The sequence below is a fragment of the Triplophysa rosa genome, linkage group LG20 (assembly GCF_024868665.1).
Source record: "Triplophysa rosa linkage group LG20, Trosa_1v2, whole genome shotgun sequence".
Taxonomy (NCBI): domain Eukaryota; kingdom Metazoa; phylum Chordata; class Actinopteri; order Cypriniformes; family Nemacheilidae; genus Triplophysa; species Triplophysa rosa.
In genome coordinates this window covers 3075103-3100739 of record NC_079909.1, presented here as the reverse complement: position 1 = coordinate 3100739, position 25637 = coordinate 3075103, and the positions used below count along the sequence as shown (strand labels likewise).

The 25637-nt window shown below is 39.7% G+C and overlaps 1 protein-coding gene across 3 annotated transcripts in view; it reads right to left on the bottom strand.

The window, feature by feature from the left end:
* vgll4b (vestigial-like family member 4b) overlaps positions 1–25637 on the bottom strand; it is a 48632-nt gene that overhangs the window by 2665 nt on the left and 20330 nt on the right. Inside the window, exons 1-5 of one of the 3 annotated variants that reach the window (XM_057362484.1) lie at positions 22190–22557; positions 10049–10096; positions 9595–9784; positions 4223–4436; positions 3658–3781 (exon numbers count right to left, since the gene is read on the bottom strand). In XM_057362484.1, coding sequence (XP_057218467.1) covers positions 3658–3781; positions 4223–4436; positions 9595–9784; positions 10049–10096; positions 22190–22271 — 658 coding nt within the window. In that variant the 5' untranslated portion in view covers positions 22272–22557. Of the gene's footprint in view, positions 1–3657; positions 3782–4222; positions 4437–9594; positions 9785–10048; positions 10097–22189; positions 22558–25637 lie in introns of those variants that run through there. The other 2 variants (XM_057362485.1, XM_057362487.1) reach the window with 2 other exon arrangements.

Genomic DNA, 25637 nt, shown 5'->3' with positions numbered 1-25637 from the left:
GTGGCAATATAGCCCTAACCATAAAGCCGTGTTGGCCAATCAGAAGCCTGGAATCTGACATAAAACAACGGAGACAGCGGCACGCATTCCAACGTCATGCGTCAAATCTCCTTTCTAAATATCTCCACCCTGGCCGGAGTTTTCAAAAAAGTTCGGTTTCAGTGACCGGGTACTGCGTTTGCGTGTGGACGAACAGCCAAACCGCATAGAAAAGCAGCGGTTTTGAAAATACCCGTGTTCGTGTGGACTAGGGCTGCAACTAACGATTATTTTGATAATCCATTAGTTGGTCGATTATTTTTTTCGATTAATCGGATAAAATGTAATTACATCTTTTGCTTATAATAAGTAAATCAGATATGGGAAAAGTATACACAACTGAAGTCATTAGCCTTCTCCCAAAATCTTGTGAATGTCTCCATAATTAACACACCTGGTGAGTTGATTCATGTGTGTCATATTAGAAGCAACTGACAATAGTCTCTCCCAAACGTGGGAGCGAGGGGACAGTCGGCCAAGGAAATAATTTTTTGTGCCATGAAAAGTGAGATATTTGTCATTCAAATGTAGTGAAGTACAGTAAAAAGTAAACAGAAAAAGTAGTACTTAAGTACAAATACTCAAAAAGTGTACTTAAGTACAGTTCTCAAGTAAATGTACTTCGTTATCCACCTCTGAACTAAATAAACCACCAAATCAGGGTATTTAGCCTATTATGTACTTTGCAAAGTGCAAACGCCACAAATTGGGTTTTACTAATATAATCTTTAATTTTGTCATTTAAAACACCTCTCCCCTTTAAGCTTTAAAACTGCGCAGCTTGAGGAGATGCATGTAAAACACGTCTGACTTTAAAACTGCGCACCTCACGCTGCACGGAGAGACGCATCCACGGAGAGACACGTGTGACTTTATAACTGCGTACCTCGTGCTGCACGGAGAGACACGTGTGACTTTAAAACTGCGCACCTCGTGCTGCACGGAGAGACACGTGTGACTTTAAAACTGCGCACCTCGCGCTGCACGGAGAGACACGTGTGACTTTAAAACTGCGCACCTCGCGCTGCACGGAGAGACTTTAAAACTGCGCACCTCGCGCTGCACTGAGAGACACGTGTGACTTTAAAACTGCGCACCTCGCGCAGCACGGAGAGACACGTGTGACTTTTAAACTGCGCATCTCGCGCTGCACGAAGAGACACATCCACGGAGAACTAGGGCTGAAACGATTCCTCGAGTAACTCGAGTTATTCGAATACAAAAAATCATCGAGGCAATTTTTGTTGCCTCGAAGCCTCGTTTAATCCATTTAACTACAGTACACGGAGCACTGCGTTTCCCCACGGACCGTTATTACTGACGCACAGCCCGCTAAACTCTATTCATGTTACAGGGCTCTCAAGTCTCACGCATTCACCGCGAGACACACGCATTTTAGTCTGCTCACACGCTCACACGTGTTTCTCATGCTGATAAATAACTGATAGTTTATAGGGCTGTGACGGTTGCCGTAACAACCGCACCACCGCGATGGTAAAGTGCCATGACGGTGAACTGCCACCGGCGGTAGTGCACGTCACTCTGACAAATATAGGTGTAATAAATATGAGAGTTGCGATAACGATTGCTAGTTGTAGCCTTTCAGTTGTGGATGGTTTTATTTAAAAGATTTTAAATTAACAGAAATCTTGTTGTGAAATGAACAGATACGTAAAATCAAAACTGGCTATGACCCGCTTGCTTAGTGTCGGAGCGCGCGCAGGTTTTGCCGCGGTTGCGGAGAGACATCTCTTCATTTGCGCTCCTGTGCACATCTTCTGAACGCGCATTTAGTGCAGCTGTACACATTTTAATCTGGACAATGTCAACATGTAAGTTTCACATCAACGAGTCGGAAAAAGTAAAGTTTTTATGGCAATCTGAATAGGAAAGCCAATGTAGGTTTAAACAGTTTGTTTCAAATGGAATTGTTAAGGACTGTAAGGGTTAATACGCCACTGACTGAAGTCACTGCAACAAGAGCTTTTTTATTTAGTATTTAGCTTTCTTATATCATTTAAGTTTTCATTATTTACTGATGTTTATTTAAATGTTTTATATGCTGTAGTCTGCCGTTTCACTGATGGATTTGCGCGTTAAACATTGACGGATGCTTCATCCTCATTTATTTCAAATATCATATTTCAATTATTTAACAATTTCAAGTATTTAAATTAGGTCTATATTTCTCTTCCACTCGTCATGTGGTTGCTACACGCAAATATAATAATATAAATATTATTTATAGAAATAATATATATTTCTCAACCACCGCACCACCGCGGTCGATTTGTCTATTACCACCGCGGTGGTAAAAAACTGCCACAGTCACAGCCCTATAAATAGCTTATTGAAATGGTGAACTGATATTTTAGTCTATTTTACGAGTGCAACTTGTTTTCCGGCTGCATTGCGTCCATCAAACTAGATGCGGACTAGTGGACACCGAATCCTGTTAAAACACATTTCATCTGTCTGGTCTGCGTGTCTGAGTGAATGAACTGCACAGTTTAACGTGCTACACGCGTGATGCTCATGAATTTGTCTGCGTCTGCGCTGAATGAGGACATGAACTTCACCTCCAGAGTTGCGCTGAGAGTTTATTTCACAAACATGTTATTGTTTGAGTGAAGAAACAAACATACTAAAAAATAAGCGTCTTCTGACAACCTGCCAAAATAAAAGTCATAGGCTATTGTTTGAAATTATTATTTCCATTTTTATTCATGTTTCTTATTTATATATTTGTATTATATTGCATTTTGAATTTAATATGGCAATGGAATGTACTAAATGGGTTTAGTTTTCACAGATATTTATGTATGCTATTTCAGCAATAAAAACTAATTGTTCTAAAAAGGAAACAAATTAGTTGTTTTACTCATTTTAAGAGACCTGTCTTATTTTCTCTTGTATATTTAGTATTGCTTTTTAATAAAGAAAAAGTACTTATTATCCGAATACCCGATTAATCGATGGAAAAATCTGTAGAATACTCGATTAGTAAAAGAATCGATAGCTGCAGCCCTACGGAGAACCACATCTGACTTTAAAACTGCGCACCTCGCGCTGCACTGAGAGACACGTGTGACTTTAAAACTGCGCACCTCGTGCAGCACGAAGAGACGCATCCACGGAGAGACACGTCTGACTTTAAAACTGCGCAGCTCATGCTGCACGGAGAAACACATCTAAAACGGTAATTTTAAAAGGGAAGAAGATGCGCTTGATTTATAACGGCGCAGCTCGCAAGTGACGTCACAGACCAACTAATCGATAATGAAATTCGTTGACAACGAATTTCATTGTCGATTATTATCGATTTTATCGATTAGTTGTTGCAGCCCTAGTGTGGACAGGGCCTTAAAGCGATATTAAAACAAGCCTCAGGTTCAGGCGCACTACCCGAGGGATAACGGAAGCTAAACATCAACGTTAATGGAGTTGTTATTTCCATGTATTTGACATGAAGTTGCTAAATGTTTGAAATGATTTTGGTAGAAAAACAAGTACATACAAGTAAAAAAGGCATGAATCATTTGAATTCCAGTCTTTAAAAAAACCTATTTATGAAAAGTGCCAGAGGTTTGATCTACGCTGATGTTTGCTTCTACTTACAGTTGGAGGATCTGCGGTAGTTTGAAGTCAGGCTGGGTGAGCAGCCGTTGTGAGACACGGTGCAGTGGGAGAGGTTGCAGTTACGATTGTTCGCTGGGGCACAAGTGATCACAGAGGGACGATTCTGCACATTAAACACAAAGCAAACCATAATATTTCAGGCACGAAGAACAAAACCCAATCATCTATATGTGTCTTCAGTACTTTAAAATACTCAAGAGGCCCAGAAAGAGACGGACAGCTTTGATACATACAAAATAAATTTGAGCTTTGATTCTAAAATGAGTAGAAAGATATAAACCCAAAGTATAATTTCTAAACATATTTTAAAACAGGTAGAATATTCCGTAAATCTGTAGAAAGCATGTTTGCTTTGTTACTTTCATGGAACCTGAATAGCTAGCCCAGTACTCGTAATTAATTCATGGTAAGGTATGAACGGTATGAAACACGAAGACCCAAGATTAAATTTCAAGAATGACCCTGGGGGTTAACCATTCCAAGTGTGAGAAACACTATTGTGTAGTGAAGCGGTAAACAGTTGTGTCGTGCTGTGGAAGGTTACCTGCTGGCGCTCAACAGGGCTGACGGTTGGGGAGATGGTGACGGTGCGGCTTGTGTCTGTGTTTTTGGTCAGTGCGAGAGGCTGGTCTATGGCCAGGCTGGGCATGTGGGCGTAAATCTGACCACCGACGAGGCTCATGGTGGGGGCGGCAATGATGGGACTGCGGCTGCGATCCCGGGGGTCCTTGCGGTAGTCCCCGTTGGCAGGCTTGCCTCTGCAAAAGAAACAAAGAAAGGACTGTACTGGGGCCCATGTCGAGCGACACAAACAGACGAGAGCTGTTAATGCTGCATTAAGCAGGGCCTGGCAAGAGCTCTGGAACTCCCTCAAGAAGTCACCGTGACTTGATACGGAGGAGTCAACATTACTTACGTTCAACCATTCCTTTATCTACTTTCTCTGAAGAAAGACTTGTTCCATTCCATCAAAGCGGTCTTCCTAGTTACTTCCCTCAGCTCAAATCGCTTCGTACAAAAGGCCCGATCCCAACAATCAAACCTCCTTTCCTGTTTTTCTTCTCCCCCTGAAAGAATAGACACACATGCAGCAAAGCCCAGAAGCGTTATTCCACCCTTCCGGAACGATCGGTCTCCCGTTGCCAGCAGAGCGGAGGCCCAGAGAGGGGCCAAGTGCACCATTCAAAAGACTTCAACTGTGCTTCACAGGAAGAGAACCTAATACCATTCAATGGGCACACAGGAGAGACCAACAACAGCGCGGAAACAGCCAGAGATATTTGTAACCCAACCTCAACTGGGTGATCGTGGTCCATCTCTGGACAGAATCAAGTGCATCACCCAGATCTCACGCTGCCGATGAAATTTTCGGATGGCAGCGCTGCTTTGAGACTAGGGCACAGATTTTGTTGAGACTCAGCTGTGAGTGCTGTGATACTTAAAATACTCTGTAACTAAGCAACCAAAGCATCTGCTAGTTAACTTTGACAATAACAAACTGAAAGCCATAGTGAGAAAACAGAAAACTCACAACCCTAAGATAAACTTGTCTACTTATAAACATGCACTGTATAGAAAATTTATTTTTACTGACTTAAATCATTATGTGAATTTATACTGTATGGATCAAAATGTTTAATTTTTTTGTCAGATTTCAGTGCATCCCCTCAAATCATATCAGGGTACATATACAATTACTGGTACCATCCTTATACCATAGCATTTAAGGAAATTAAGCTTTCTGGAATATAGCAATCGCATCACATTATCAACATCAGATGAAGTTTCAGATTTTAGAGGAAACTGACGAAAGTCTTTTCATCAAAGATCCTTTGAAAACAAACAGCATAAAGGCTCTTTCTCTTCTCTTCATGTCTGATGTGAGCTAAACGCTCTGGCATCATTCCAGGAGTGCTTACAAGATGCTTGCTCTAGGCGGAAAGCACTTTTTCATTCATTTTGGGTTATTAAAAAAAATCGAGTAATTCTGCAGTTGTTGGATACCAAACACAAGGTTCTGAGAAATCTGAATCAGTTTCACATGAAACGCTCGTGTGTTTTGATGAACTCCTAGCGGAACGTGAATGAACACAACCCAGTAATATCCTCCCATAACCCAGCCTCGGGCCTTCACAACCTTGGCATGGATGTTGGTGAAACACAATCTTCTCAATTAGAAAGGGCCCAGGTCCCCCCACACAGCTCTACCCAAGTGAGGCAAAAAAACCGCTTGGCCAATACAAGGGCCCATTGTAAATGCTCTCTCAAATGTCTGTGCTATTAACCAGATGTGTTATTCTAGTTTAACTAAGAGAATCAGAAAGATATTCAGTTAGAAGTAGCATTAAACATAAGTAGTTAACATAAAAAACCCGGTTAACGTTACACTAACGCTCATTATAGCACCCCTGTAGCGATGCTGAGAATACAACAAACAGTGCATTAATAATTGTTAAAAGCATGTGTGTTTATGTAGTTTCCCATAAAGCCTCAGGCTGACACGTTTTATGGCACTGAGCTCAGTGTTTACATCAAACTTGGCAGAAATTGACTTTCAAATGGTAATATATTGGAAGGGCTCGCATTAAGGCCTCTGACCCATGAATAGATGCAGTCTGCCTGCCTTTCCAAGGTTTTGGGTTTTGTAAAGCATACAATTAGTGGAATGAACTGTGGGATCTTAAACTAGCAACACACAGCAATCTATTAATATTCAGAATCAAAGCAAGACCACACTGCAAAACAATAAAGCAATCCTGCTACTATAAACATAAATCTTCACCATAGCCCATTTAATATATCCTTTACAATCCAGGCTTTTTTATGACTCTGTCTCACAGCCTAAAATGAAAAAAAATCCATGTGCAATAGCTGGAATATCTTGGATGAGTGTGGTAGCCAGTCTGCTTTCAACTTTATAGAAGTGATGTGTAACTCTGCTAGACTCGCTTTAATCACACATGCAGGCCAATAAAACTAGGGACCTTTTCTCATAATTGTTTCATGGCCGTGCGGTAAAACCTCACGATGCTACCGCAAATCTTGGCAGCAATTCTCCTTTAAGTCACTGGAACCTTGCCCACAAAGATACAGGAAACATCTGGGAGAAATCATGGCGAGGAAGGCAGGACCACGGGATACAAGCAGTTGCTTGAAAGTCATACTTTATGCGATTAAGTTGCCCCATACACACCGTTGACTATTAACTGCAAGAAAAAAACATTCATGCTCACTGTTAATAATTAGACAAAGTTAAAGGGATATTTCACAGGCAAAACAAAATTTCCCCATGTTTTACTCACCCTCAAGGCATTCTGACTGATTATGACTTTCCTCTTGAAAAATAACGCACTCGAAGTTTCCACGTTTCATTTTACTTCCAAGCGGTAGAATGGGCATTGACTTTTTGAATGCACTATCCATCGATCAAAGAAATGTTCGACACGGATCCGTGGTCTTAACAAAGGTCTTCTGAAGCCAATTGATGCATTTGTTTAAGAGAAATATCCATATTGACAATGCTATTAACGTTGATGTCTAGCTTCCGTTATCCCTCGGCTGCGCGAGAACCAGAGGCTTGTTCTTCCGGCAAATGCAGGCTAAGTTCCGGTGACGAACGCGGCATTTTTTGTTTTGTTCCAATAGGATGTCGTCGCCGTCATTTGCCGGAAAAACAAGCCTCTGGTTCACGCCCAGCCGTGAAATGATACATGGTTTTATTATTCTTAAGAAGAAAGTCTTAATCAGTAAGGATGCCTTGAGGGTGAGTAAAGCATGGGGAAATTTTGTTTTGCCTGTGAAATATCCCTTTAACATTTTAAGACCAGCATTTAATTTGCATTTCTTTTTATATCCATTAATTTAATCTCTTGAATGTTAAAATATGGCTAGTCGTGAGTTGTAACTCAAACATTTTTGCGCATGAATTACTTTGGCTCAGGTTTTAACACGAGCAGCCAAAAAGGTAAATGGTCTCAGAGTCTGGACCCATCCCACAGCATGTCTAATCAGATTAAAAAGTTTGGTTAACTTTTAAGACTCGACTGCGTTGACAAATTATGACCAAAACACTAAGAAGCACATCAAGGTTAGTTGTGTGGCTGTTGTGAGTTTGTTTACGTATAAAAGTTAGCAGAAAAACATGATTTCATAAACCCTAACCATGCTGGCACTGCTTTCTCCTGACTCTCCATTTGGCTGGATATGGATGCATGAGAAAGAGAAAGTCTACAAGTTCCCAGCAGGAACACAGAGGCTGACATGGATTATTCCCAACTCCAGGAGAACCTCTGAAAAAAGCTGGCTTTCTTTACTTACTACTTACAGTAACACACAGTAAACCAAAGCCCTCAGTATTACGCAGAGTTAAGTCTAATAACTAAGCCTGTAACAATCAAGTAGCGTGGATTTGTTTTGCCATTATCTATATAGACTCGTGTGTGAAGGACTCTTATTTTGTTGTACACGTCGACAGGGACCAGGGCAGGAATCGTGTGACTTTTCCTGCAGTGGGGCGTCTCCAGTGGGACAGGCCCGAGCAAGCTTCCAGAACACAGTGGGCTGACCGGATAAGAGGCCCTTTGTTTTCATGGTGCTGGTGAAAGCGAGAAAATGGCCCCCACCCTGACACGAAGCCCACTCGACAACAATACGTCTCTTGAGTTTCCAGTTTTATTAACCCTGTGAGAGCTCGTACTGAGCTCTCTCGCTGCCGCCGACTAAGTCTTATGTGCTTATCTTTGATTTAAACCATTTATTTCAGAAAACACGGAAACCACCAAATGAATAAGTGGAGAAAATCTTAACAAAAGGAATCAAAGCAAACAAATGAAACATTTACAGTTACAAAAAAAGCAGCAAAGGGCCAGAAATGCTTAAAATAACTTTTTCCAGCACGGGACAAAAGATTATGGTGAGAAGAGAGACAGGAAGACTGGATTTCCCAACCCCCACTGGTTCATTCCCTGAGCGACAGGGTTCGTCCTTCCAGAGCAAAACACCATCATGGAAACCTGAGCTAGCTTCACCGTTGCCTCGGCCCGTGGTGTCTGGTGTCAACCAAAATACTCCCAATGAAAACAATCGAGAGCCCTTCATTCACCTCGATCCCGATGAAAATCACAGAGATATGATAAGTGCTGAATACACGACCCATCTGAAACGTGCAGTGCTACTTTTGTGTGTGTTCACACATAAGATGAGAGAGATGAGACAGCCAATTTTAAACCAAACATACGGATCCAATCTACTCAGTCTTACTTGCGATTCTATGTGTACTATCATACACAATCAAATCTATTTTATTGCCTACTTTACAAAGGAAAAACAACAGCAGAATATCCTGTGAAGTGCAGAATGAAGACTGTAATCTATTCAAACCTGCTCAAATCAAATGAATATTGTCATGTTTCGATATCAAACTGTTGTTGGGTCTTGATTTGCTGGACAAATGTAAGTGGTTTTAAATGAGCCTCAGCTGTTCTGCCTAGCACCAGTGTGGCTTATTCACTGCTGAATAGCACGTCTTGTGTCCAGTGTCTGAACACGGCTCTTCCAAACAGGGCTGGTATCTGAGGAATGATCCACAGCTCTGCCACGAGGGCACGGCCAGGCATTACAAACAGCCCATGTGCTCGACTCTGAGGGCTGGAATGACAAGAATCCCAGGCCATGGTCTTCAGCACATAGCAGAACTTCTGCCTGTATGGGCCTTGTTTCAACCGAGTAAGTGCTTGTTTTTTTTAAACAACTGCCAACCAGATCAGCAAATGTGTGACTAAAGTGGCTTGCATATTTGCGGAAAGCGTGCTACAGCTTTCAGATTTCCACTCTGGTGAAAAAGACACAAGCTGTGAATGCCTGTCAGCATGTCAGATGTGCCTATAAAGAGATGGGATATTAATTGGTTCCACTTACAACTGTACGGCAAACAGCCGGCTCATCTTGGCCACATGCTCGCTGTTGCAGTCGATGTCGTCGTCTGCTTGGTCCCCGTTGTGTTTCCTCTTGCTGGGGCTGATGGGAGGAGGGCCCGTCCTGTGACTGCTGACTGCAGAGGACAGTGACATGGCCTGCATTCTGGACTCGCCTCTTAGAGCAGCTTCACCTACACAAGACACGAGAGAGATTCGACTACATAAAACTATATGAAGGTACATTCATAGCATGTGCATGTGTTTGAAGAGATGATATTTATCTACAACATCATTTACTGAACAGGTCTATTTCACCAATGACAAATATATTTTGTCTAGGCCAATTCTTAGGCTAAATTCCCTGCAAAATTGTTATGGCTGATACCACTATCTCATGCAGCATATCACTTGATCAGTACATTATATTACACATCAAAGAAGCTCAGTCAACGTACTTGGCAAAACCTTTGATGTTGGTTTGTAGATCATCAGATGAGATGCTTCTTCAGCACAAAAAAGCAGAATTACCAGAGTAGAGTCAATTCACTCAATAATCCTCCATTTCATGTCCTTTCTTTATTGAGCATGCTGGAGTAGTATTGGACATACATGTCAAAGCAAAGTGACTAATGCAGTACATTGTAAAAATGTCAAATGTGCGATTCTTGTTAATACAGACTGAAACATCTCTCGTCACACTCAGGATTTCGTGCCACGTTAATTGCGCTGGTGCAATAATACAGATTTCTCCAGTCCTTAGTACATTTACAGGCACTGTGTGTAGGAGTGAAGCCGGAAAATTACAACTGGCATGCTCTCGCCAACGGGACTTTCCACTTGGGATGAGGTTAACTAAGCCTGAGAAACTTTATTTTTATAACATCCATTTATTCAACCAGACCTGTATGTCACTGCACTCTGCTCGAGTAGTTATTTACAGGGTAAAATGATAAATGGAAATAGTAAAAAAAAGACAGCCACACCAGGTGTCCGCTCCTACACTAAACCCTTCTTAATAAATCATGCATACATTCACACAAAACATTCGCTTGACTTCCGTATCAAGTGAACAAATGATACTGCTTGGATATACGAGCTTGTGAGGTACTTCCCAAAACAAGCGGCCTATTTTCCTGACTGTCGTGTTTCGGCTCGTATGTCCGTGCTCCATGGCAACGGTGATGACATCAGTGTTTTTGGCAGGGGCTGCTAATAGAGAAAAGGCTGTGCTGCTTCAGACAAGCCTGCAGTAAATGTCCACACAGTCCCTGACACATGATAGCTTATCTCTGTTTGTCTTCTGAAAGACACTTCAATTGCCAGTCAGATACAGGCTATTGTAAAGATACTGTCTATTAATTTATTACTTCTTTTATTAGTCCTTTAACACACGCCAAGTGTTTAATGCTGAATTGTGTCTTTCCAAGCAAACAGATCTCAAAAAAAGCTGATTTTCAAATAGCTTTTCTGAAAAAGTTGTTATGCTGGTTGGAATGCTAAAACAAACGCAATGTTTTCATAGCACCACAAAGCCACAGCGTTTACACTTTTAGGGGAAAATCAGCACAAATTTCACCCCTTACAAAGAAAAAAACAAGGAGGAGCTAATCCAAACTGTATTGACTAAGAGTTATTTTTTATAAACTAAGCCATATATCGACTTGTCTGAGACAGTATCGGACCACCCAATGATAATTACTCTACTATAACAAGAGTTTTAAAATGTGCTGGTTATGTGCAACTTTAAAGGTCCAGTGTAGGGCTGGGCGATATGGCAAAAAAGTAAACTCGATAGTTTTTTTCTATATTGATCGATAACGATATTTATTTCGATATATATTTAATTTAAAAACTGTATTAAAAGAATCTATTTTAAATACAGTTTATTAACAAAAGTTAACCTTTATCCAGTTAAAATTAAATTAAATTAATGCACTGTTGCAACACAGAGGATATTAGGCCATAAACAACATGTACCAGTTCATTCAGTCTCATTTTGACTCAATTGACTCGTTAAGTAAAGGGAGTGTTCATTCAGTACATTCAACCAATGAAAGGGCTTCGTTACTGTGTACATTCGAACGCTATTGGCTCAGCACCTGAGCACATACATAACGCTGCAATAATGTCTTGCTCGAGTAGTGGGATTCATTCAATGCATTCAGTGAACCTTAGTCTTTCAAAAAGACATCTCACATAAACTGTAGTACATTTCTTTAATCATGCAAGCATCTTACATACAAGGGTCAATATTTTATTGTGTACACAAACTCACTTCATTACATCTCTAATCTGTACAGGGCAGCGCTGGTTTGTTTCATATGCACCAGCTCATGTTAGCAGATATGATAACGATGGATATAAAAACGTTTGTGCTTGAGTTTCGAAGTAACTCGCTTGCAATTGCGCCTCAAGTTTGTTTTGTTTAACCGGCGATTGCGAAAAAAAATAAGACACTTGATAAACCGCGTGATGACAACTCGAGGTTAGTTTCACTTTCGTTTCCGCTTCCAGTAATGTTTTCCTCCTCATGTCGAGTTTTCTTTGCCAAGTGCAGTATGAAATGGACTTTGTAGTTTGACGCGCATGATAAAAGCTGCACGCTGACGCGTTGTTGCGTTTATTTCTGCTTTCTGTTAGACTGTAAGATTAATCCATATCGAGTCAAAATGCCAATAGCTTATCATCGTTTTTGAAATACATTTTATCGCGATTCGATATGATATCGTTTATCGGCACAGCCCTAGTCCAGTGTGTAGTTTTTTGGAGGATCTACTGACAGAAATGCAATGTAATATACATAACTATGTGTTCAGAGGTGTGTAAAGACATAATGAAGCGTTATGTTTTTATTTCCTTTGAATGAGCTATTTCTATCTACATAAACCGCAGGTCCCCTTGCATGGAATTCACCATGTTGTTTCTACAGTAGCCCTAAACGGACAAACTGCTCTACAGAACGTCTTTCCTAAGATACGTTATTTCCTTCAGCAAAGCGAAAATGCTACGACATCGTAGTTCTGTGCAGCCACCGTAGTGCTTCGAAAGGGAGAGGTGGAATGAGCCATTGGTTGCAATTTGCAACCTCGCCACTAGATGCTAATAAAATGTCCACAATGCTTCTTTAAATGAAAGTTGTGCAACATAGAAAAGCACACAAACCAGACTTCACAGAACACATCTTCAGTATGCCCGACTTCAAACTAATGACAGATCATGTGAAGCTCATTTACTGCAGTTTATTTAATATTGAAACTTTACTGAAATAAAGGAATGGACGATATTATATCGTTTGCGATATTCCGGTAGAAATTATCCACACGATAGGAATTAGTCTTCCCGCGATATAAACGATAAATACTAGTTGATGACATATTTCTTTGTGAGACCCATTCACAGCTCATATGTGAAGCGAAAACGGGTATAGCGGAGGGCGGATGTGAAGCTGAGAAAGAGTTTGCACTAAACGAGGAGCTCTAAATCTCGTTTAGGTTGGCACTGTAGTTGCATCCGAGTTAATGTTTAGTTTCACTTTCGTTTTATTTAATTTGTTTGTTTAGTATTCGTTGATAGTCATAATACGTTACACCACAACATTTAGTTTGGCTTAAAGTATTTATTTAAACATTTGTTAGATGTTATGCGCACATGCGCAAATTGTTTAATACGATTTCTTGCCTGTTATGTACAGGATGAACGGAGCGTCCCATGCACAGCTTGCGCACACATGTGCTTTCATAGCGACACAGCACGCACAGCACTGCTGCCTGTTTACATACAGTACAAATGCGAATTTGTATTACGTTATTTTAAATATGTTTATGAGTGTATGAAAGCGTAGATTATTTAATTAGATTTCTTTTATCCGCATTTTTCTGTTCTCTTTCTGTAGCGCGAGTCATAGACAGATTCAATATATGTTGCTGTGAGAAGAGAAGGTTCACACAGTTCAAGAGAGAGTGATTGACAGCGTGATGCGATTCGACCCAACAATAGGCTATATACAGTTTAGGTATGACATGATGTGTTTATTGAGTTTTAGTTCATTTAATTTTCTTTACTACAACCTTTTAAAGTCGAATGTCACCATTATATTTTATATTTACAAAAATACTGTAGGTATATTTTAGGAGCTTGTTTGATTTGGGGTAAGTTTTACTTTTTGATTAATGTTTGTTTACTGAGGCTCTCGACTACATGCAGCTACTATCACTTGTAGCAAAAAACAGCGGTGGATGGTGTAAAGTTATATCGTCATTTGTATCGTTATCGCAACAAATACCAGAAATTACCGTGATAGAGTCTTAGGGCCATATCGCTCATACCTACTGAAATAACACAATTTTAAAGAAATATATAATTCAGAGAAATGGTACAGCAGTTTAAATTAGACATGTGACCGGTTAACTTCGGTTACCACTAAATCCTGCTGAAACCGAGTTGGCTGCGATAATGCAAGGTATCGATTATTTTATTGATGCATAACTTGTCCTTGAAGCACGGCTCTGGGATTAGTAGGAAATGCTGCTCGATCTAAAAGCAGTGCGAGTTTGAGTCGCTTATAACGTGCATTTAAAAAAGCAACACCTGTCAAACATGATCATTATAAATCTACTTTATTATCATGAAAATACCTGAGGAGGCTTGAGGATCGGTGATAAAAACATGTCCTTAGGCATTTCCTAGAACTACGGGTGTTATGGTTTTCTTCTGCAGTGTGTATTTGGAGTTTCTGCACGAGAGCGCCCTCTGGCTTTCAGATGCAGCAGCATTTTACCGTACTTCACTCACAAGATATATATTTTCGGTTAACCGGGCAGATGTCTAGTTTAAATGTGCTCCCTTATTTTTTTCTTCTATGGTCTTCATAAACATGCACTTATATATTGTAGTAGAAGTATAGTATAGTATTTTGTAGTCATGAAGTCAGATCCAAGGGCTCTAGACTGCAACCTATAATTCCTGCCTGTGCGACCAGTTTTTCTTAATGGTCGCACCCGTGCGACTGCCAGACTGATGATCTATCTATCTATCTATCTATCTATCTATCTATCTATCTATCTATCTATCTATCTATCTATCTATCTATCTATCTATCTATATATATATATATATATATATAGTTTTTGCACATTATAAACTTAACGCACGGAAATGTTATATTGTGTATGTGGCGCATTGAGTCACTCCGTTTCGTCTCCCCTTCTGCATCCATTCGCTTATCTATCAGTGCCTCCCCACAAAGATGTAATGTGCGGTGAGAGGTGCATTTAATGCTATGATGAAGCAGAATGACCGTCAGAGTGAAGTGCTCACTCTTGCAACTAGGGCTGGGCGATATATAGCGGAATTCAAATTAATTATACATGTCTAAATCGATTCTGTGTTTTATGCAGCTCTTCCGTGAACTACGGCTCTTTGATCAGTAGGAAGTACTGCTTGATCTAAAATCACTACGAGATTGAGTCGTTTATAACATTCATTTGAAAAAGCAACACTGGTCAAACATCATCACTATAAATATACTTTATTACCATGAAAAACCTGGAAAGGTTCTGAAATCTGCTTCTCTGTCAGGTTTCAGAAGTTTCAACTCAAAATACACCACAGATCTTTTATTATACCATGCTCTAGATGCCCAGTTTTGCATGTGAGGAGAAACGCGCTGTTTTGGTGTGTGTCTCTAAGTGCACATGAGCTGTTAGTCTCTGCCACCTTTTTAGCAGAATTCGCAGCCAGGGCTGCGAGCCTGTGCTACCAACAACAAACATCAAAGGAAGGGTCACAAAGCGAATGACACATTGATTTCTATAAGCGAACAGACTCCTAAAAAAGGCATCATGTTTTCTATAAGCGAAAGTACACATGACAAACTGGTCGCGTATTTACAAACCATACACACTGCTTTCTGTAAGTGAAGGTACTCAAGTCAAACGTATCGCGTTTCTCTAAGTGAAAGTAACGTTACACACTAACACAGGACAATTCCGTCGCGCGTTTACAAGCCATACATGGCTTTCTATGAGTGAACGAACAAACATTTCACAGTGACATTTACCTACTTTTAAGTTGCCACAGGTCCCTGAGGTCTTACTTAAAAAATACCGGTACTTACAAAGTTTTTATCTGCAGCTTTGCCTCATTCAGTCTGGAGGATTTCCATTGAAAATAAATTAAATCCATTGCTCTCTTGTCTCCTGTGAGGCTGGGAACAGTGTTATGTGTTGTTCTGTGCAGCCAACAACACAACAGTTAGCATGCTTTGCTTACTTTTGCCAAGCGGCAGCGCCATGGGTGGACACGTTCAGAAAAAGGGGCGCTAACATTATAAATAACTGCTACCTACGTCAGAAGGGGAGCGAAATCTGATCGGCTCATTCTCACAGGCTTGCAGAGATAGGCTTACATAAACAAACTTACTGGGTCGTCATTTTTCACGTTTTCTGAGTTGGTAGATGCACCAGAGACCCGATTATAGTACTTAAACATGGAAATGGTCTTGAATGGTCTTAAATGACCCATTTAAGCACTAAACTACTGTAAATCTCTCTAACAATACTGCAAAGCAGTAATGTTAGACATAACGTTAAATACTTTTTATTTGTGAGTGTAAACGCACGTGTGTTACAGTATATTAGATCCGTACTTACTCTTAAAGGGGCAGCAGCATACTAAAGATCTCTGGACGGGCCCAAAAACACTCACTGATATTAAAGGAATTGTGTTCTCTTATACGAGTCATTCACAACAAATAAAGAAAGCAGCATCCAATAATTTAGTTGTTAAAGATGTGCTTTAAATAAGGTAAAGTGTTGAAAGAAAGTATCTGTTAGCAATAAAATTCATTAAAGGGGTCATATGGTGGAAATACGTGTTTTTCTGTGTCTTTGGTGTGTTATAAGTTGCCCATGCATGTATTAGACAGACACGTAAAATTGCTAAAATTAAAGTGTCGGAACAAAAGATGCATTCTATCTAAAAGCGAATGCGAACCCAGACCTGCCTGAAACGCCTCGTGTAACCACACCCCGACAAATGTACATCACTTCGTAACATGTGTTGACTAAGACTGGCAAAATCTAAACGCAAGTAAGGTGGGCGTACTTGTAAATCTCATTGTATCGTCAACGCCGCAGCCATGTCATGGAGACGCTGTGTGTTTCGTTGTGAAAAGAAAGCCTCTTTGTTTGCCCTTCCAAAAGATGAGACAACTACAAACGAATGGTTACATTTTATTTACAACACTGTTCCAGAAAAGTACAATCCGAATGTTCAAGTTTGTGCAGCACATTTCGCAGATGATTGCTTCATGAACCTGGGAGAGATCAAGGCCGGCTATGCACGAAAGCTTTGGTTAAAAAGTGGGGCCATTCCAACCATTAAAACTTCACTGGCGCTTCAGATTCGCAACCTGTAAGTATATTTTTATTGTAAAAGACTTTGTTACGGACTAACGCGAGTTGAGTTTGTCGTGTGTTTGTGATCTGCAAATGCAGACACGCGCGCAGCGTGAAAAAAGACAACATAAGTCCTAATAATCAGTAATAATGTTCCCGCTAGAGGCAACAATTATCGTGTTTATAATGTCTTTTTATATTTAGTATTTATTTTGGGTTTATTGTCTTTGTTGAGTCGCGACGAGACGTGGCGTAACACTGGTTGATCAAGAAGGGCCAAAGCACTCGCGTTATTTATACCATTCCCTGCTGTAATGCGAGCTTGTTTCTATCTCACACAAACTCTGTATGATGTATATGGTTGTTTGTTTATAGTCTTTATAACGTCGTATATAAAAGGTAAAACAGTTAGCTATAGTTTTTAACTATTTAACATCATATTGTTTTAATAAAACCTTACCAATCCTTTACATCCTGCTCAAGTTGCGCTGGCAAAGTTGATGTATCGGCTTGATCATCTTCAAGTACCAATGACATTTTATCACCTGTCAGTACAATTGCGTGGAAACATGATGTTCCGAATATGGTAAGAGGCGTTACATTTCCGTTAAGAAACCCTTGCAGTATTCGACCAATCACTACGCACTGGTTAACTGACCAATCATAGCACACCTCGCTTTTCAGAGCGATGAGCTTTGTAAAAAATCAGCGCGTTTCAGAGAGGCGGGGCTAAGAGGAGATACAAACATGCACGGTATGTGGAAAATACAGCGTTTTGAACCTTAAATCGTGTATACACATTGCATTACATCTAAAACAAATAATAATATTAGTTTTAGCCGTGTCATATGACCCCTTTAAATCAAACAATGATTTTTATTAATTTGTAATTGATTTATTAATGTAATAAATATTTGAACGTAGTTTTAGTGTTTTTTTCGTGCCTCACCCCACGACTCTGGCGCTACCAAATTCAGGGCTTGTGCCACCAACTGTATAACTTGGTAGTAGGGATAAGTCATGATTTTTGAATATTCGATTAGTTGATTTAATTATAGAACATCGAACATGTGTGCGATTGTTGTCTAAAAATAAAGAACAACAAAAAAATCCCCGTGTTTTCCGTGTTGACACGTTCATGTAACCAGAGGGTGGCGCTGCTAATAACGCACCTAAAAGCTGTCAACACAAGTCTCTTGCAGTGCAAACTCTGCAATGCGAAGATTGCTTATCATAGGTCTGAGCATTCGTTTGAGGGCGAAGCATCCACAGGTCAGAGGCAATCAGCTAGTTTCATGATCAGATCAACCAAGTTGAATGCTAGATGGGCAGAGCAAACATCGGCACTCATCACTAGAATGATCGCTAAAGATATGCTTCAGATCAGCTGATACTGTAAGTGCCATCATTCAGACTGTTCGTAATATGGTCTGTCATTTGGTTATGTTTATTATATTAATAAGTTTCAGCGCGTCATCCTAAAAATACTATATGGCTTGAGATGTAAGATAGCTTATTCCCTAATGAATTAAACAGTCTGTCATCATACAGATGGAAAGCATGAATGGTCTCTCTCTTTCTCTGTTTATGTGTGTGTAGCCTATACAAGTGTGCTGTCTACAAATGTGCATGCAGTGGAGGGGTGCGATTTTCGAATAATTCCCAGCGAATATTATTTTTTCTTTAATTGCCTACTTGGTAGCACCAGTGCCACCTCTGTCACATGTTAGTCAAGAGCCCTGGATCCTGTCCTTGAAATCTGAACTCAAGCGAACAGAAGACGTCATTTACTGCCTAGAGGCGCCAAAGAAGTGTGTGACAGGTTGAAACGTAAAGAAACACAAACTTTAATTTCACTGTGGTGCAATCCTATATTGTAGTCTCAATTTGAAATTTGCAAACATAACCACAAAGAACAGGAGGCAATTTGAAAGTTCAAAGTCTCTTCATCCACAATCCCTGGGATAAGACTGGTATATAATTTCTTAAATGCCATGACCATTAAAACGTGATGAGATCACACAATAAAAAGCCTAAACTGTGGTATAGGACAAAAGGCAAGACTAAAAAAAAAGTTGTTACAGCAAACACAGATCTCCATATCCAAACACGGTTAGATTCATGAGGGGGTTAGATTTAGCCGAACAAGAAATGGTTGGACCCGTTCTTACTTTTAATTTAGGTTATGAAAATGTAATGTAAGGCTGACAAAATTTAGTGAAAGAAACCGTTCTATTCGACCGTGATGATGATGTCTCTATATCACTGCAGAGCTTTGAAAAGCATGCAACAACATGTAGATGTCTTTCACAGCCAAAGCCCTGAAGACAAGAGATTGGGAGAAAGAAGCGTCTTTAACACACCTGTTGAATTTCACACTTCAGTGTGTCTGCTTTCTGTGAAGTTCAAACCATGCAAAACCTCAGAGCAACCTTTGCGAGGAACTGCAGGAGCCATAAAAGACTGCGTTACGAGGGGATGTAGCCAATGTTTGATCTATTGAAAGACAGTCATTACGAGCACAACTGATCAAAGTCTGGCCCTACTACTAGAGACTTCAAACGTCAAGACAGAATGAGATTGTGTTACAGATGTGCGCCAACCCCACTTTCCTTCTTTACACATTCACAGGGAGCTTTAGAAAGCAAAACATGTGACCTTTTCACAAACTATATTTTGGTGAGTGAAAGCAGAATAAAAATGATTCAAATGCACACAAAGTCAAATCATCCTCTAGCTCCTTGATCATAGCACAAATGTTTGCAGAACAGGAGTCTCTTTGCTTTACAGTGTCTGAAATCTGACCTTCTCTGACTAGCAGACAACACGTAACCCATTCATAAAACAGCATCTAAGGTTTTCTTTAAAAGAGAAAGGGTTATTGAAGACACAAAAGCAACTGTTCAACAGATATGGATTTAGCAGGGGGTTTTATCTTTCCATTGCCGGCAGCCCTTTATAGCCCGTTCAGAAGGGAAGTGACAGTCAGCATTTAACTCCCGACTGCAGAGTCTGCTTTAATTTAAACCCTGATGGCTAGCACACACATCCTCAGCAGCGCACAGCACGCCACCAATTCAAACTGTGTGAGCGAACGAGGAAAAGATCACCTTTTCTTTTTGAACATGACGGATACCTGGAATCATCATGTTGATAAATGTGAAACATCACTTATAATAATGTGTTTGATAACTTCTGCAGGTAGAGGTCAGGGGAGCTTTAATCATGACACCCTATAAGAGATAAACCCGAATAGCAATTATTACTTGACATTTGAAACGATCGGCTTTGGCTAACAACTATATCTGCTTGACAGATGAACAGAAGTGTTAGCATCCTCTTGGTGGATTGGAAAAGCTACAGACAGCGTTGTCAATGGATAAACAAAGGGCATAGCATCAAGACAAATTATACAAAACCACATGTAATACAGAAATAAAACAAATCATGACCAACACAAGGCATCAAAATGACAATAGGATGTGTTCTGGCTTCGGCATATTTTATGAGTTTTTCTAACAAACAGCAAAGTTCCCTGATAGCACAAACAAGACATCCTTGTTTTTAACTTTGAGATTTACCACATGGTAAGAGTCCCTAAAATCCAATTTGGTGTGAAGAACAATGATCATAAAGATAAGTGACCTTCCAAATCCTGCATACATTCATTTAATTCCTGATAAAACACAAGGCAAAGTTCAGCAAAACTGTATCTGTAATCTGTACGTCCACACGAGCACAGAGACAAAGTGATGAAGAAAGTGATCTATTTTAAGGGATGATGCTCTGCTAGCAGGAGCTGTAATAGATTAGCCATGTGCTCAGGAAATTCTCTGGCACACATTAAAAATAGCTGAAGTGGTAGCCGTGCAACAGCGAGCAAAAATGGCTGTGATTGTGTATTTCCATCCACTGTCACCAGGTCATGTGACCAGCTGCCAGAGAGGAGAGCATTCCAACAGGTCAAAGGCAAGCAGCACTCGATTTGCCCAACATCCGCTCAGAGCAACAAGACTGTCACAACAGAGGCCTATGGAGACATATGCCAGTCATATCAACCATCAGGCCACACGTTGTTGCTGGAGTTTTTTCCATTGAAAGATTGGGAGTTATCTGGAAACAAGGAAGAGTTGCGGGCAAGGAAGGTGTGACATGCGCTGTTTCTCGCCAAGTTCTGGACATCATAGTTTGACGACTTGTTTGATACTTTAAACATAATTGCTAATGGAGTCAGTGTCCATTTTGTAAGTCTTTGTAAGAGTCCAAAAAAGAGCCAACAAAGTTATAATAATTTGCCAGATAACAAACTGGATGCACCATACAGACAAAATTCAAATTAAACCCAACTTTTATATATCAAATGCAGTAAAAATAAATCAAATTTTTAAAAGTTTGAAAAGAGTGTCTTCCACAGCAGTGCATGTGGGGCCTAGAGGAGAACTGTATTACATGTCAGGTTTCTTGACATATGATGGCCAACAACAGGAGGCTGGCACAGCCTGGTGCAGGATCACCCCCACTGCCCTAACAACCCAGACACATTTTTAACAAGAAGCATGCTTCCCAAAAATATCCACAATCATTTACCAAAATGATCTTAAACTTTATGCTAAATAGTGACAACACCTCTAGAAGCATGACTGTGCGGTTTATTTCGTAACTGCATTCAAATAACAACAGTAGTGGGGCGGAATTGTAAACTCTGTGGATTACAGCACTGAACCAGTGGAATCTGCATGCTACACATTTTTCACGAGGTGAGCCACTCACAGCGCATGCGCAACCAGCAGAGCTCTAGCAGCTTCAAATGCATGAAGGCATGTTTTTTATAGGCTTTAAACTTAAAAACAAATATCTTTACCAAACCCAACAGACAAAAATGTGTAAGTCAAAAGCACATTCTTCAATTCTATACTACTGTAAAGTCAAGAACAACTTAATTGGTTAAAAACATTGAAGTACACAAACTCATATCTAATGCACGTTTATGTATTTGCACGTATCTGAATTACTAAAAGACGAAAAACACGTGTTTAAATACATGGATATAAAATGAAACTTATTTTGTAACAAAGTAAAAAACTAAAACAGGGTGAGTGTAGCGTCTCAGTGACGTCACGACCGCCCGTTATTTTCTCTGATAAACACTGAATATAATCAAGCAAAAGTGTAAAGAAAAGAGTAAACGCTTCGCTTTACCTTCGTAACACAGAATGCCAATGTTGTTGTTCATTTTGTCCAAGTACGGGTAGTTCAACAGGTCCATTTTGGTAAAAAGCATTTATGTACTTTTAATCGCAAAAAGACCAGCTTCTCTTTCTCTCGTCCGGAGCGCGTGAAAGGCCCAGCCTTTTAACTTCACACAAAGCCAAAATAAGAAATTTAACACGACCTACTCGAGTACCTGACGAGTATAAAAACCCTAACGCGACTTTAAAGAAACTTTGAAAAGTTTAAGCGATTGCAAAGTTATATTTATGGACAAAGGGGTCGCGCCAGTTCTCCTCACAGCCCGCTGTAAGTCGACTGCACTGACACGCAGCTTGTGATTGCTATGCCTCTACTGCGCGCTCTCGAGATCCACTATGCGCGCGCCTCCTCCGTGTACGTGATCGCCAGTTCACGCGAGACTTTCACCCTCCCTAACGCACGGGACAGGGAGGGGTGTAGTGGGAGAAAAGCAAAGAAAATACGAAAACTAAATTCAAACACGCAAAAAAAGAATTCATAGCTTAACCTACAACGTTTTGTTTCTAGTTTTCTAGCATTTATTAGTTAGTTTTATTAATAAACACTGTAACGTTTAATTTCATGCAGCTTTTGTGCCCTTGAGCAAGGCACCTTACCCCTACTTGCTCCCCGGGTGCTGCAGTGATAGCTGCCCATTGCTCCGAGTGTACGTGTGTTCACCACTTGTGTTCACTACTCTCTGGATGGGTTAAATGCAGAGGTCACATTTCGGGTATGGGTCACCATACTTGACAAATACTAGTGATGGCGAGATGAAGCCTCATGAAGCATTGAAGCTTTTCAGCCAAGTGGTTCACAAAAGGGTTCATTTCTCGAGGCTTCATTTGCTCACAATACCATCTGGTGGCCAAAGAGTGTAAAACAGGCAGATACATTACAGATGTGCCTGATGTGGTCTGTGATACACTGTATTTTGCGCCAGTTAAGGCTTAGAAATAACGGTGAAGGAAAAAAAATCAATTTCCACATAGACTCATCTATTTATATGAATACAATGTGTATTTTCTGGTGGTATATAATTATTGTATTTACATTTATGCATTTGGCAGACGCTTTTATCCAAAGTGACTTACATTGCATTATCCTATACATTTATACATGGGTATGTGCAATCCCCTGGGTTTGAACCCACAACCTTGCGTTGTTAACGCAATGCTCTTACCTGGAAAGTGTCTGGGTTTAACTGGGCAGAGGGCAGTGAATGTGCTTGTGGTACTTGGTTTATATAGCTATCAATATGTCGCGGCAAGATTCGAACCGCTTACTGAACCACTCGGGCGGAATCGAGGCTTCAGACGTCATCTATGACGTCATTGGTCTAAAGCGATACAAGCCTCGATACGCGCTTCACTGAAAGCTTCCAGGATTTCTCGACACACGCTCCGAAGCCTCGGCTCAGAACGTAACATCACTAACAAATACTTCACTTCACTATGTGTTTTATTACACTATTCACATCGGTTTAAAAAAAATCTCTAACATAATTTGTTTTTACAATTTCTTAAAACCTAACAAACAAACAATTGTTACTAGTAAGAATTATTGAGTTTCTATTGTAATCATTACTGATAATAATAAAGATGGACTAGTACCTATAGTAGTAAAATAAAAATGATTTTAAACAGTATTCATACATCTTCATACAAATGTTGCATGTGACGCATGTACAGTATTAGATCATAAAATGAACCAAGAATAGATTTAGATTACGAAAGTGTTTTGGTAATTTATTTTTAAAAAACAAATATGTCTAATGACTGACTGTATATTTGTAATTTTGTACACTGATCTATATTCCGTTGACACCACAACAGAAATCAGCATTTAATCCAAATACTAGTGACACTCCGACGCCCTCTAGTGGCCGTTTGCTCTAAACTTAACAGAATTTGTTTAGGCCTGCACGTGCCTTTTCATTAGCACTAAATAGGAGGATTCACTAGCTCTAAAAAGAGAAAATGGTCAATGTGTATTCATTCGCCAAAACCAGACATTTAGCAATTTCCATACATCACAATAATCACCTTAAAAATGTTATAAAATGAGGATACTGTTTAGTAGATTTAGTAGATCGTAGATTTGCGCACCATGCAAAATATATCTGATAATTCAGGACACATAAAGCAGCGTTAGATAGAAACCAAACCCATCTTTCTGAGTTCCTATACTACAAGACCTTAACAATTCATGTCTGTTATATTTAAACCTGTTCCTCAGCACAACAGTCAAAACGTGCAACAGCCCTCTGAATCAGCTATATTTGGGTGGAACAATCAGTCTCTTTCCTAAATTAACAGCTATTAAAAGGATTATTAGTCATATTTATACAGGCGTGTGTCCACAAATTAACAGTCTCCGTTTAAATTGGACAACAGTCCTGCAGGAAACTGTTTTATTAAATAAGCAGTTCTGCATTTAGATCACAGTGTCTGTTTGTTTTGCAAGAGTGACAGGACAAATAAACATTATCCCACTTATTACACACCTACATGAATGAATAAATGGACATGAAATAATGAGTAAATAAATTAAGTGAATAAAATTTGACACAAAAAAAATTGTTTTATGTGAAATGAAAAAGCATGGAGTAATAAGAGAGACATGACACTAGCACAGTTATGTAGAAATTCAGACAGGAATTGACCAATCACAAACAAGTATTCTACTGATCAGACCGCTTCATGTTACGAACCTCAAAGATCTTGACACACAAGTCAAACATTTGCTCAGACCATGTAGAATAAACAAATATGATAATAAAACTCAGATAAAATCAAGAAAAATGGTTTCAATATTAAAGTCTATATTTAAAAAAATGTTTGAATTAAGAAATGAATGTTTCATATGCATTACTGGTCAATGGTTTACCTACCATCAGTAGACCGTTTTACTGATACTGTACTGTGACAAATATTTATTTATTTTAACATGTCTGTAAAGACACAACAACATGTGTGATAATTATATATATTATGATGTTATAAAATACTGACAAAATGAGCATTCTTTGGCCAAATAAGAATATGAAAAATGCTTACCCTTAATCCTTCAGTAGATTTTCCAGTATTACAGACTCATAAACCGACATTCATCTATAAATCAAAGATTACCCGGAGTCCCTGACACTAGTGATGATTTCTGTCGAAATCATTTTATGACCTATGGCGCATAGACGTGAAGCAGGAACTAACTGTCAGTAGATCAGTAGTGTGGTAGCAAACTTGAATCTTTACAGCCGGTTAACCTTTAACAGACTGCTGTATTCCTAACCTTAATTAAGCTTAAAAAGCCGAATGCATTTATTCAAGACTGTGCTTTTCATTTCTATTGACCTCTCTCATCTGGACGATCACAGCGGCCTCTCTAACTGCCTCTCAATGGCTGCAGGGATTAAAGG